Source organism: Nilaparvata lugens, chromosome X (assembly GCF_014356525.2).
Source record: "Nilaparvata lugens isolate BPH chromosome X, ASM1435652v1, whole genome shotgun sequence".
In the NCBI taxonomy this organism is placed as follows: domain Eukaryota; kingdom Metazoa; phylum Arthropoda; class Insecta; order Hemiptera; family Delphacidae; genus Nilaparvata; species Nilaparvata lugens.
The window spans coordinates 97,190,419-97,205,243 of NC_052518.1; the positions used below are offsets into that span (position 1 = coordinate 97,190,419).

At 36.9% G+C, this 14,825-nt stretch overlaps 1 protein-coding gene across 1 annotated transcript in view; it reads left to right on the forward strand.

Annotated features, from left to right (window-relative positions):
• The first annotated feature begins 631 nt into the window (after window positions 1–631).
• Window positions 632–14,825, forward strand: part of LOC111046169 — a 44,095-nt gene continuing 29,901 nt past the window's right edge. Inside the window, exons 1-9 of the mRNA XM_039442137.1 lie at window positions 632–720; window positions 2,884–3,022; window positions 4,513–4,920; window positions 7,309–7,764; window positions 9,429–9,815; window positions 10,066–10,315; window positions 11,467–11,643; window positions 12,330–12,469; window positions 14,356–14,416. Coding sequence (XP_039298071.1) covers window positions 632–720; window positions 2,884–3,022; window positions 4,513–4,920; window positions 7,309–7,764; window positions 9,429–9,815; window positions 10,066–10,315; window positions 11,467–11,643; window positions 12,330–12,469; window positions 14,356–14,416 — 2,107 coding nt within the window. The remainder of the gene's footprint in view (window positions 721–2,883; window positions 3,023–4,512; window positions 4,921–7,308; window positions 7,765–9,428; window positions 9,816–10,065; window positions 10,316–11,466; window positions 11,644–12,329; window positions 12,470–14,355; window positions 14,417–14,825) is intronic.

Genomic DNA, 14,825 nt, shown 5'->3' on the forward strand with positions numbered 1-14,825 from the left:
AACTTTGTTCGCATTAATTAAAATTATTTGACTTCTTTCAAACCGAACCCGTTGTCAAGCCGACTGTCGTTTTTTGGCCACAATGGAGCTACTCCATGGTCCATGAATCGAACAAGCCCCATAATTTAGATAAATCGATTATCAACCGTAATCTATTCTCCCACTTTCCACATCAATCCATCTCTATATTAATAAATTATAAACTAAATTATAACCTATTATAACCTAACAAATGTTGTTGAAGTAAACAATGAAATATTTTCATCAATCTCATCATCTCATCAATGATGAGATATTTATCAAATTTTAGATTTCTATTTTGTACCACTTGAAAAATTTAATCTATCTACTTTACTGTTCTACTTTCTACTTCTACATTAAGCCGTGTCCACACTATGTCGATCGACTCTGTCGACCCGGTCGATCGATAAAGTCGCTCGACACCTTCGACTGTGTCACTCGACAAAATTGCCTCAGTACATGTGGACGAGTCGATCGACAACCATCATAAATGTTCATACATAATCGAGTGTTTTAAGTGTTTTAGTGTTTAGTGTTTTATCTTAGTCAGCTTATATTTAATCGAGTGTTTTATTTTAAATAAGAATCGAGTTTTTATATAAAATGAGTGATGATGAAGATGCTGGAGCAGCGGCTTCTGCTGCAATTCTTATTGCCATCTTGGGAAGCCAAAAAGATCGTCGCCCGCGGAGATTTTGGGTACGGCCTAGCCTTGTTCGAGGCAGAAAAAATATAGTACGGAGGAATTTATGGAAGATTTATTGCTGGATGATGTTGACGAATTAAATCTAGAATATAGATGTGACGCGGGCTTTAAAAACTTTTTTAGAATGAATTGAATGAATCCTATTCATTTTCAATAAAAATGTAAGCACTTGAACAACAGTATATTCACTATTCACTAACTAGTATATTCACTAACAGTATATTCACAACAGTATATTCACTATTCACTAACTAGTATATTCACTAACAGTATATTCACAACAGTATATTCACTATTCACTAACTAGTATATTCACTAACAGTATATTCACAACAGTATATTCACTAATTCACAACAGTATATCACTATTCTATTTTCTAAAACGGCAGTGACAAGATCGACACGTCCACACTGGTGCGTTCGACTCGACTTTCTTTGATCCGGACCGACCTGAATCGGGTTGCGTTCGACTCGACTCGACAGCGCTCAACAATGTCGAGCGACACGTCCAGACTTGTTCGACATTGTCGATCGACATAGTGTGGACGCGGCTTAGAATAGGATTGTTGAGCTCGGTTTATTCCTTATCCCAACATATTGCAAACTAATTTCTTGGCGGGAGGTTGAACGCCAAATTGTTTACATTATTTTTGTTTTGTAATATTAATTTTATTAGTGTTTATATTAAAATAAATCCATTAGAAAACAATTTTTTTAGTATTTGTATTGTTTTTTATTGATCATTCGTATTGATTATTGAATATATTATAGTCGTTCTCTATGAGTCGTTATTTGCTAGGTGAGGCAGGTTTTTCTCTTGATTTTATTGGTTAGTTCAAAGTATTCACTATTCATTAACTAATTCAATCATGTATTCCTGTCCGTGTATAAAGTAGTTGCCTAACTTATCGTTGTAAGTCAGTTTATTTTTATAAATTTTATACATATTTCTTTAAAATCGTTTTTCTTATGTCGTTAATTACGAAATATGCATGACTCACCGGTTTTTCTAATAAATTTTATCAGAACGTTCATAGTATTTACCATCTAATATATTCTATTAAATTGACATAATTATTTTTTTGTATCAGTGTAGCCTACATGTATTAGTAGTTGGCAAATTTAAACTTGAAAATCAGTTTATTTTCACAAATTTTGTTGATTATTGAGGATTTACCGGTTTGGTGGGTTGGGCCGTTGGGTATGTCCTGATCAAGAGAAAAGATAGCATAAGTAAATATCTCATGGCAGGAATAGATCATTTATGTTCCAAATTTAAGGCCGACTACTGTCTATTATTAGTGTGTTGTAGTAGTGTTGGGCTAGGCGCACACCAGTTAGTCAATACAAGACATGATCAGTTACGTTTAGTCACAATACTTCACACAGTTGCTTATGACGCAATTCACACTGATTAGTCATTGCAATTAGACTTGTTCTCATAAGCAACTATGTAAAGTATTGTGACTAAACGTGTCTAATCATGTCTTGTCTTGACTAATTGGTGTGTGTCAGTCAATGAAGTACGGTAAGACAAGACATGATCAGACACGTTTAGTCACAATACTTTACATAGCTGCTTATGAGAACAAGTCTGATTGTAATGACTAATCAGTGTGAATTGCGTCATAAGCAACTATGTAAAGTTTTGTGACTAAACGTGACTGATCATGTCTTGTATTGACTAACTTGTGTGCGCCTAGCCTAAGAACGGAACAGTATGAGAGACTACCAGCGTCACATAGCTTCACCAAAAACAACTACTAGGACTATCGGCTTCATTTAACAGTTAACACTCACATTTGCAACATAACGGTCCTATACTATGGGATATCACCACACATGATACAGTATCAACACAATATGATACAGAATCATGTCAACTTGATACACAACATCATAATTTGATACAAAACTTGCAAACTTAAAAATAATTCTGCAAACCATTGGATATATTCTTATGAAATCTTTTCTCTGTTGTTTTACTGTATTTTTTGTTAATTCTACTCATTGTTCCTGATTGTTTACCAGTTATTATTGATTCCATCAATAAATTAAAGTCTTGTGAGTAGTTATTGTTGATATTCTGTTGTAAATTTCTCTAATTTTTGTTTATTTTGTAGTTGTAAATTGGCTAATTACTGTTAATTTTGCAGGATGAGTGACGAACCGCCTGCGGAGCTCTTTGGCTCCGACAGTCTGCCGGAGACTGATGACGTCATCAAGGGTGATGAAACAATGCAGTTCTCAACATCCGAGGAAAGTTCTAAGATGGTTAATGCCGATCTTCAGAAGGTTTGTTTCTATATTTTTAATCACCCTCTTCTTTTAGTTTCCAAATCTTCAGGTTCTCCTGTAGAATAAATATATCTGTCCATGGCTGAACTCACACTTAGGCGACTCAGGTGGAGAAGAGACTGGACTCTAGTGGAGATCATGTGTTTCCAAATGGTGACGTCGCGGAGACTAGAATCGACTGGTCTGAGTGTCACCATTTGGAAACACATGCTCTCCACTAGAGTCCAGTCTCTTTCCACCTGAGTCGCCTAAGTGTGAGTTGAGCCTAAGTTTATAAACGTAAATAAGTGTATATTTTTGACATAGTTTATAAAGGTCAACACTACGACAATGACCAAGTCAGGTCCACATTCTGACACTGCCATTATAACGTGGACCTCATTATAGTAAATCAAATCTGTATTTATATTTGAATTGTTTATCTGTTTGTATCTTAATCTGTATCTATTTGCATATTTATCTGTAAAATCGGGGCACCGAGCTTCGCTCGTTATTTTTATTCATTGATAAACAGAACACAATTCTCTAAAATGATCGTGTTTTTATTAATTTACAGCTGGCTATACGTCAGCTTATAATTTCGGGGATGCGATATTTTGATGTTTCACAGAATCACTCGCTCACTTTTTACTATCCACAGACGACGAGAGTCTCAGCTGTTTCAGTCAAGGATGAATTATTCTTTTAATGTCGTTCAGCGATTTTTCCCAAGGATGAGACCTAATGCAATCGAATTTTGATGCCATAAACCTACTATGTTCCAAATTTCGTGAAAATCGTTAGAGCCGTTTTCGAGATCCGTTGAACATAAATAACCTGATATAAAAATATAGACAGAATAAATCTTATAGCCTAGCACCCTTTATTCTTTTAAAAAAAAACTTTAAAATAGTTGAACAACTAGTTTCGGTTCACACCATCTTCAGGTTCTAAAATCAGATTCAGAACCTGAAGATGGTGTAAACCGAAACTAGTTGTTCAACTATTTTAAAGTTTTTTTAAAAGAATAAAGGGTGCTATAAGATTTATTTTGTTTTATTAATTTAAAAGCAGCCCATGTCAATAAGTGTTTTTAAATATAGACAGATATACATAATTGCTCGCTTAATATAATAGGGTATATTATCATCTACTCTGAAAATAGGATTAATCAGACTATAGAATTATCATTAATAATCAATCAGCTGACAAGTGGATTATTCATTGCATGCATTACACATATGTCTGGAGAAGCCGGTGAACAGGTGACACCAGATACTTGTGGATGAGAAAACTGCGTGAGGTATACGTTTCACAGAACTAGTTGATTTATCAAGTTTCAAATATAGTCGATTATTTACATAATTATAAAGGTTATGGTAGTAAATCGAATCTGTTTCTGTATTTATATTGAATTGCTAATCTGTTTGTATCTTGATACAAACAGATTAATATCATATCTGTATATTCGTCTGTTTCTAATTTTGTAACTGTTTGTTGTCGCCCAGGTAATGGACTCAATATCGGTGTCAGCGGACGGCGTCGATGTGGACGACGAGAAACTTTTATCACAGTTTGTCGTGGGCAACCTGGGCGCCGATGACCACCATCACGGACCCACCACCGCTGAGGAGTCCTCCTCTTCCTCACTGGCCGACGAGAGAGCGCTGCTTGAATCAGTGCTGGCACGCGCCGCCAATAGTGACCAGGTGGCGACACTTGGTGACCAGGTGGCGACACTCGGTGGCCAGGTGGCGACACTCGGTGGCCAGGGGAGGACACTTGGTAGCCTTGTGGGGGCACTCAGTGGTCACGTGGCGTCGCCGGCTGCCGGCGATGAGACACCGGAGGAGACGATGCAGGTGGAGAGGTTGATGGAGTCTATACATAGCGGCAGCAGTAATGATGAACCCAAGGTTCGTTGGAATTTATTCGTTCATTCATTCAGTAGCATGTAACAACTGTCTACGACGTTGATGGAAAGATACATTTTCAAGATGATCGATGTTTTTGAACCAAACAGCTGATTTATGATGAATAATTCTATGGTCTGATTTTACTTTCCTAGCCCTATTACCATAGGTAAGGAAAGTATTACCTTCCGAAAAAATTAAGTTACCCCGATTTCCAGATATCTAATCGTTTCAAGGTCCCCTGAGTCCAAAAAAGTGGTTTTGGGTATTGGTCTGTATGTGTGTGTGTGTGTGTGTTTGTGTGTGTGTGTGTGTGTGTGTGTGTGTGTGTGTGTGTGTGTGTGTGTGTGTGTGTGTGTGTGTGTGTATGAGTGTATGTGCGTCTGTGTACACGATATCTCATCTCCTAATTAACGGAATGATTTGAAATTTGGAACTTAAGGTCCTTACACTATAAGGATCCGACACGAACAATTTCGATCAAATGTAGTTCAAGATGGCGGCTAAAATGGCAAAAAAGTGTCAAAAACAGGGTTTTTTGCGATTTTATTGCAAACTTGGCAACTGCTGATTCTATTAATCATTCACTATGAAGAGATAGCAGACTTCGTGTATCTCCAACGTTATTGACCTGTCACAGCTGGCTTGGATCTTTGAATAGTAGATTTGTAATGCGCGTGAACACTAGCGTCAGGTGATAAATTTTCATAACGGCAAGGAAAATTGTGTGAGTGCGCCACACCAGATTTTTTACTCTAATATTGGCATATGAAGGAGGCTCCTTTTTCCTCTTATATTATCCTTGAAATTCAAAATTTCCAAAAACCTTGTATGTTCGTCGACGCGCAATTTAAAAAGGAACATACCTGTCAAATTTCATGAAAATCTATTACCGCGTTTCGCCGTAAATGCGCAACATATAAACATTTAAACATTCAAGCATCCAAACATTAAGAGAAATGCCAGACCGTCGACTTGAATCTTAGGCCTCACTTCGCTCGGTCAATAATAATTTACGTCCATCTGAAATAGACACAATCTGAAAGTTTTCTATCCGATGCTGACGTCACGATGGGGTGATATGGCAGTAGATGTTGGCTTCAGAGGCTAGACTTCCCAGCGTGTCTATTCTATAACTGGTCTAAGTTTACTACCAAAGTCCTGTGCTATAAGACTATTTTTCCACATTGGAAATTTACATTTCAAACGCATAGTTTTGTACTATACAGTTCATTACCAACTGCAGTTTTGCTCTGTTTTCAAATCACTCAATTCATGACAACTTGTCATTTACAATTATTCAATAAACCCTTTATGAATCTTTTTCAAAGATATATTATTCTTATACCACTATGAGCAGGTGTTACCCGTGGCCCACCCACTAGAGTCTGGTAAAAACACTAATAGATTGAATTTGGTTTTATGATTCCATGCTGATATTAAAAGTTCAGACACTACAAGCTCAGACAATTCGTCTAATTTTATTTTATAATTTTGGCTATTTTCTTTATTTTCATATGTTTGTTTGATTTATTTATACAGACAATATCATTCTCAGCCATGAATGATTGGGAAAGGAACAACAGGCTTAAAGCCCAAAACGGTTCCTTTCCTAAATTTGGATAGAAATTGACCAAAAAAATTCGTCGAATTCATTTTATAATTCCGGGTTTTTTTTTGTTGTTTCCATAATCACTGTACACCCTCAGACACTGCAAGCTGTTGATTAGTCTATTGTCATTTATTTTATTTCATAATTTTGATTATTTCCCTTATTTTCATATGTTGATCAGTTAAATTTATTTTATAATCTCGGCTATTTTCCGTTGTTTTCATAACCATTGTAACACCCTCCGACACTGCAAGGTGTTGATTCGTCTATTGTCATTTATTTTATTTCATAATTTTGATTATTTTCCTTATTTTCATATGTTGATCCATGTTGATTCTTTGAATCTATTTTATAATTTTCTGTTATTTTCATAACTACTGTACAGCACATGCCCATACACTGCAAGGCTTTGATTCTTCCAATTTTATCTAATAATTTTTGCTATTTTCCTCATTTTATGTGTTGATTCGTTGAATTTATTTTATATTTTTGTAACTTTTCGTCGTTTCCATAACCACTGTACACCCTCAGACACTGCAAGACATTGATTCTTCTAATTTTATTTAATAATTTTGGTTATTTTCTTTATTTTAATGTGTTGATTCTTTTGATTTATTTTATAATTTTGGTTATTTTCTTTATTTTCATGTGTTGATTCTTTTGATTTATTTTATAATTTTGGTTATTTTCTTTATTTTCATGTGTTGATTCTTTTGATTTATTTTATAATTTTGGTTATTTTCTGTTATTTTCATACTTTCACTGTACACCAACCTCAGACACTGCAAGATGATGATGACACAATATCATCTACAACAATCGCTGTCCCAATGACAACAACTTACCAAAGTTTGACGTCACTACAGGCGGCGGCCGACATATTTGGCGACGACGAAGACGACGATGATGACGTCATCAAAGCAGCCGGGATGCAGTCATCAACTGCCGACGACAACGGAAGCCAGCAGACGGTGATGACGGCACTGGTGGGTGGTGGGGGTGTGATAACGGCATCCGGTGGAGGGTATGTGATGACGTCATCGTCATCGGGTGGAGGCCAGCTGATGACGTCATCGGTGGTGAGAGAGGAGGAAGAGCTGACGTCAGTGGAGGATGTGCTGTCGGCATTGCATTCGGAGCTGGATGAGGAGGAGGAGGTTACGAGAGGAGGAGGAGGTGGGGGAGGAGGAGAGGAGATCAAGAAGGTGGAGAAGTCCAAGTGGAAATTGAAAGTGGTGAGTTGTTGAAACTAGAAAATTTTCAAAACTAGAAAGTTTTTCATTCAAATTCAAATTTATTTCTCAAAAAACATACACAATTATAATAATATAATATTATAACATCTAAAAATAATACAAGAAAAATACTATTAAATATATAAAAATACTCCCAAAACTGCAGTATATTTTTTACGTCCATCTATGTTTAAGGAGTAGCCTACAAGGTAAAACCTGTGCGTAGGCCTAAGTTTCTGAAATATATTTATTCAATATAATCATAGAGAAACAATAGCATAATTAGATATCCCATGGTATAGGGCGTTTATGTCGCAACTTTTACTGTTATCCCAAGCCAATTACTGTCGATTTTTACTGTTTTGACCGGGTAAGAGTGTATGAACGGGACAATATGAGAGACTACCAGCGTCATAAAGCTTCACAGGAAAGAACTACGTGGACTATCAGCTGGAGATAACAGTAAAAGCTGCGACATAAACGCCCTATACCATGGGATATCTACTTACGCTATTGTTTCTCTTTGATATAATCTAAGAAATTACAACCAAATTAAGAACAAAGACTAGTGGAATTTACACACAAAATATAAATTTTTAGATTAGTAAATGATGAAATTAGATAAAAGTTAGTAACACACAATAATGAATTATTCTATGATGAAAAAACAAAACATAAAACAAGGAACAGTAGTATATGTGCCTAGAAGATTTTTTCTTCAGTTTTATTTGATCTTATCCATTCCTCAATCTCGCAATTTAGTTTTTTGCTTCAGCTCGTATTGGCAACAAAATGAGTAGCAACAAAATTTATCAGCCCCTGTGATAAGTAAGTGAATTGTCTTCTACATACATTCAAATCCATCCTCTCTTGATGGAATGTTTTCTGATTTTAAAACCAACTTTCATGAATCTATAATTATTATTAAACGAAACTCCAAATTAAATGCTGTAAATCACTTTGAAGACTTCTGCTACTGCAAATATTTTATTGGATATTTCCAATTTTATTGGATAGTACCTCCCAATTGCCGGTCAGGAATGCTTACCCTTACACAAAACTGACAATCTCTGGATAGCAGCGCTCATTTTATACGAAGCCATAGGGGCCAGCCAGTGTACACATGGAGTTTACTGAGATATTGCGATTCCCGGGCTGACAAATAATTGTTGAATAGTAGCGCTCATTGAATTTCCATCTAGCTGGTTTACCCTGTTGTCAATATTTGCAGTAGCAGAAGTCTTCGCGGTGAATTACAGCATTTAATTTGGAGGTACTGGGTTCGATTCCCGGGCTGATAAATAATTTTTGAATAGTAGCGCTCATTGAATTTCCATCTAGCTGTTTACCCTGTTGTCAATATTTGCAGTAGCAGAAATCTTCGGGGTGATTTACAGCATTCAATTTGGATTTTCGTTCAATAACAATTATTATTATTAATTCATTAGCATTTGAATAATTGCAATATCTCAGTAACTTTCATCTATGTTCTATGAATTTGTGGGACATTATAACGGTAGTATTATATGGCTTTTTGTTGGTGGGTTTTCACTTGGTAGACATTAAAGATATATTTCTCTTGTAATACATTAATTCTCTTGTAATATCTTGATTATATTAGTGAACAAAATTTTTATGTAGGCTAATCTTTTTCCGTTTTGCAGGAACAACAGCGGCAGCAGCAGGCACAAGTCACAAAGCCGGCTAAACCATCCTCAGACGGCGCCAGCGGTCCGATGTACAAGTGCTTTGTGAGCGGCTGCAAGTCGACTACTAGCTCTGCAGCGGGGAGCGGCGCAACTAGCGGTGGGAAGTCGGTGACTACTAGCGCTGGAGCTGGCAGTGGCGCAACTAGCGGTGGGAAGTCGGTGACTACTAGTGCTGGAGCGGGGAGCGGCGCAACTAGCGGTGGTGAGATGCGGTTCTTCAAGCCGCCGCCGAATCCGTTGATATTCAAGCGGTGGGCGCGCAACTTGTGCCAGGGATCGCAACAGTTGGCATATACGGCGCTCATCTGCGAACTGCATTTTCGGCCGCAGGATATCAGGGAGGTCAGTCAGTCCATGCAGAATATCATAGAAAAAAGATACAATAAGAAGATATCTTCCAAAGTCTAAACTAATAAAAAATTGTAGGACCCTTTATTAAAACTTTGAAATATTTCAACGACTAGTTGACCATAGGTCATTTTCAAGTTCTTAGGTACTACAAGTTTTTGTATTGTTTTCATTAATTGACTATAATTGTTTTCATAATTAATAAATAGTGAAAATAATGATTAATTACTGTCTTTTTGTACAGGTATTTGTTAACGGCAAAAAGAATTGGGTATTGACCGAGGGTGCCCTGCCCAAACCGTCTACAGCGTCGGCACTGGCAGCAGCGGCTGCACAAGCTGGCAACGCCGCTGCTGCGGCGATGAACTCCAGGCCACCAGGTGGCAAACGACCGGTCGGCCGGCCGAGTGGCCTGTACAGGCAACAGCAGTTCGAGGCCCTCCAAGCCGCACAGGCCAGGGCTAACAAGCTGCAACGGGAGAAACTCAGTCAAGGTAGGAGGCAATAATACAGTATCAAAACACATGATACAGTATCATCTCAACTTGATACACAACACCATAATTTGATACGAAACTTGCAAACTTATCTTCTTAGGTATGATGATAAGGTATCTATCTCTATGGTGTGACCACGCATGATACAGTATCAACTCAACTTTATACACAACACCATAATTCATTTCATTTATTGCCAATTAGAATATTCAAAACATATTACAAAATCTTTATAATATGACATATCATTTAAAATATAAAGAAATAAGCATAATTACTCATACATATACTTGAATAAAATTGAAATAGAATATAAAATCTAGGCATCACCAGCAAAAAGAAAATCTTTGCCCGCTGGTGAGAGTTGCAAAACAGTAAAAGAAAAACATAGTATTTCGAAATAATGCAGAAAGTTGAAGTTAAATTTAACTAATAATTACAAAATTTTATAACAGCAGAATCATAAAAAATCAAACAAATATTGTGCAATAATTCGATACAATACTTGCAAACTTTGAATGAATTCTACAAACCATGGCATATCTTGTTATTGTTTATCTATGTATAAATAATATAATAAAGGAAAGAATTGTCTTATACACATAGGGGATATGAAATTAGGGTAACGTTTACGCCCGAGCCATAGGCGAGGGCGGAATGGCTTCTTGAGTGCAGCAGAGGAACTTTGCGCACGTATTTCACATTTAATTTTTCCTACAGTTACCATTGAATATGAGAAGTGGTTGATTGAATGATTATGGGTAAAATGATGGCTGAAATCCATCAATAAAGACATATGTTTTTAGATTGTCATTCATACTCCGTGCCAGAACTACCAATGTCGACTTGTGCACTTCTAGCACTCGCATTTCCTTATCGAAATGCCGTAGTTGGAAAATACAAGGTGAACTTTCAAGCTGATTTGTGAGAAAGTTGATATTTTGACATGGGTAGTTGTTGCACCAAACCACAGATTTGTTTGTCAAGTTTCGTTTAATCTAATAGAATCTATAAGAACTGAAAAATAAACATTTTTTTTTTTTAATAACTTGATGTAAACGCAGCTTTAGTATCTCAAGAAGCGTTAATCATTTTGAAAAAAATTTCAATTAATTTTTAAAATGTTTTTTGATTTTGTTGTGTTGCAGACGCAGTGGTTAAAGACGAGAAGACAAGTACAGCTGAACTGCTGTACACGCTAACTGACAACGTGGAATCAGCTGATGTGACGCCCCAATCAGCTGACAATGCAGCTGTTGCTGCTTCAGATGTTCCTCCTTCGGACCAGTCAAAGCCGTTGACAGAAAACCCCCAAGTTCTTCAGGGTGAGTTTTTTTTGTCTGCCTTTGTTTGTTTATCTCTGTTTTGAAATTCCGCATTGGTACAAACTTCTACAAAGTTCACAAACGATTTGGCAACGGTGCAGAGTGAAAAGGATAGACCTATATGCTTTGTCGAATAAGGATAAGGATAGCAACATCAAATACAAAATACAGTCATTATAACGTGGACCTCACTATAGTATATTTCTCTGCTAGTTTCTGTCATTTTTTCTGCCATTTGTGTATCATTTTCAGAGGTTGTGTATAATTTTTGCTGCTAGTTGAGTATCATTCACGGTGGTTGTGTATCATTTATGCTGCTAGTTGTGTATCATTTACGGTTAGTTTCTGCATAGAGAAACAATAGCATAAGTAGATATCCCATGATATAGGGCGTTTATGTCACAACTTTTACTGTTATCTCAAGCTGATAGTCCACATAGTTCTTCCCTGTGAAGCTTTATGATGCTGGCAGTCTCTCATATTGTGCCGTTCATACACTCTTACCCGGTTAAAACAGTAAAAATCGACAATAATCGACAGTAATCGGCCTGAGATAACAGTAAAAGTTGCGACATAAACGCTTTATATCATGGGATATCTACTTACGCTATTGTTACTCTATGGTTTCTGTATCATTTTCGCTGCTAGTTGTTCATCATTTACGATCGTTGTGTATCATTTGGCAGGACCAGAGGAAGACCTCGAGGAGTTGGACGTGTTTGTGTGCGGACTTTGTCATACGGTGTTCCACTTTGTCGAGCAATTCCAAGAGCACCGAGCCAGGGTGCAGTGCAGGGGCACCTCTACATTCAAAGCTAGCTTGTCGGTGAGTTGGCCGAACCACAAGTTGTTCAAAAATTGTATTAAATCATCGGGGCTAAGAGAAAGTGATCGAAAATGTTGTAAATAAAATCATTTGGGCCAAGAGAAAGTGTTTGAAAATTTAGTAAAGTCATCTGGGCAGGAAGAGAATAGCATTTGTTGTTATGGGAGTGATCACACCATAGTGAAAATACCTTAGACCAGTCATAGAATAGACACGCTGGGAAGTCTAGCCTCTGAAGCCAACATCTACTGCCATATCTCCAAATCGTGACGTCATCATCGGATAGAAAACTTTCAGATTGTTTCTATTTCAGAAGGATGTAAATTATTATTCATTAAAATGGTAAACTCCAGCTGCGCTCACGCCGAAATAGACACAATCTGCTATGGAAAACAATGTGAACAAAGAAAAGTTTTCTATCTGATGTTGACGTCACGAGTTGGTGATATGGCAGTAGATGTTGGCTTCATAGACTTTCAGTATGAATATACAATAGGCCGTGTCTATTCTATAACTGGTCTAAGAAAAAGATAAGCGTAAAATTTCCCATGGTATAGGGTGTCTATGTTGCAAATGTGACTGTTAACTGAAGCCTATAGTCCTAGTAGTTGTTTTTGGTGAAGCTATGTGACGCTGGTAGTCTCTCATACTGTGCCCTTCTTACACTCTTACACTCCCAACAACACACTAATAATAGACAGTGTATAGGGTGTCTATGTTGCAAATGTGTGTTAACTGAAGCCGATAGTCCTAGTAGTTGTTTTTGGTGAAGCTATGTGACGCTGGTAGTCTCTCATACTGTGCCCTTCTTACACTCTTACACTCCCAACAACACACTAATAATAGACAGTGTATAGGGTGTCTATGTTGCAAATGTGAGTGTTAACTGAAGCCTATAGTCCTAGTAGTTGTTTTTGGTGAAGCTATGTGACGCTGGTAGTCTCTCATACTCTGTCCTTCTTACACTCTTACACTCCCAACAACACACTAATAATAGACAGTGTATAGGGTGTCTATGTTGCAAATGTGTGTGTTAACTGAAGCCGATAGTCCTAGTAGTTGTTTTTGGTGAAGCTATGTGACGCTGGTAGTCTCTCATACTGTGCCCTTCTTACACTCTTACACTCCCAACAACACACTAATAATAGACAGTGTATAGGGTGTCTATGTTGCAAATGTGTGTGTTAACTGAAGCCGATAGTCCTAGTAGTTGTTTTTGGTGAAGCTATGTGACGCTGGTAGTCTCTCATACTGTGCCCTTCTTACACTCTTACACTCCCAACAACACACTAATAATAGACAGTGTATAGGGTGTCTATGTTGCAAAAGTGTGTGTTAACTGAAGCCGATAGTCCTAGTAGTTGTTTTTGGTGAAGCTATGTGACGCTGGTAGTCTCTCATACTGTGCCCTTCTTACACTCTTACACTCCCAACAACACACTAATAATATACAGTGTATATGGTGTCTATGTTGCAAATGTGAGTGTTAACTGAAGCCGATAGTCCTAGTAGTTGTTTTTGGTGAAGCTATGTGACGCTGGTAGTCTCTCATATTGTGCCCTTCTTACACTCTTACACTCCCAACAACACACTAATAAAAGACTGTAGTTGAATGCCTGCTTTCGACCGTAATGATCTGTTTTGTCTGATGATAGACAAGGATGGCAACACCAATATTGATCAAATACTGTCATTATACTGTGGAATTCTACCAAACCATTGCCAAAATATAAACTGAAGAAATGTTGAACGATATGAATTTCATGTGGCCTTAAACTTGGTACTGACATTTAAAGAGTGTTTGTATTTTTTGATCTTTAGTGGTAGTAATCTATATCAGTGTGTTGTTTGTTTTTATTACTATACAATGTTTTTTGTGGTTCCAGGAGTCGAAACCTCACGTGTGGGCGTTCTTACTATGGAAAAATGCACAGACTAAAATTCTAGGTAAGTCAATATTTATTTGCTCTACTATTTTAAGTGCTATTTTCCACGGGCAAAAATGTTTTTCCTGCTCTCAATCTTTTCTATTCCTCGGCCTACGGCCTCGGACTTGAAAACCGATTTCGAGCCGGAAACATATCATTTTCTGCTGTAGGTGCGAAATATACTATAATAATCAGACATCTTTATTCATCAGACTACATTAGACTACAATACTACCAGTTCAAAAACATCCAACATTTTTGAAATGTATCTTTCCATAAGCTCATCAAATGCGGTTTTATACGATGAAATAATAATAATAATCGTTGTAAAATATACGTCAATTAGGTATTTTTCAAATAACTACAATATTTCTAAAGTTTTTAATTTATTGTGATATATATTCTGTGATTCATTTAATAAAATCAAC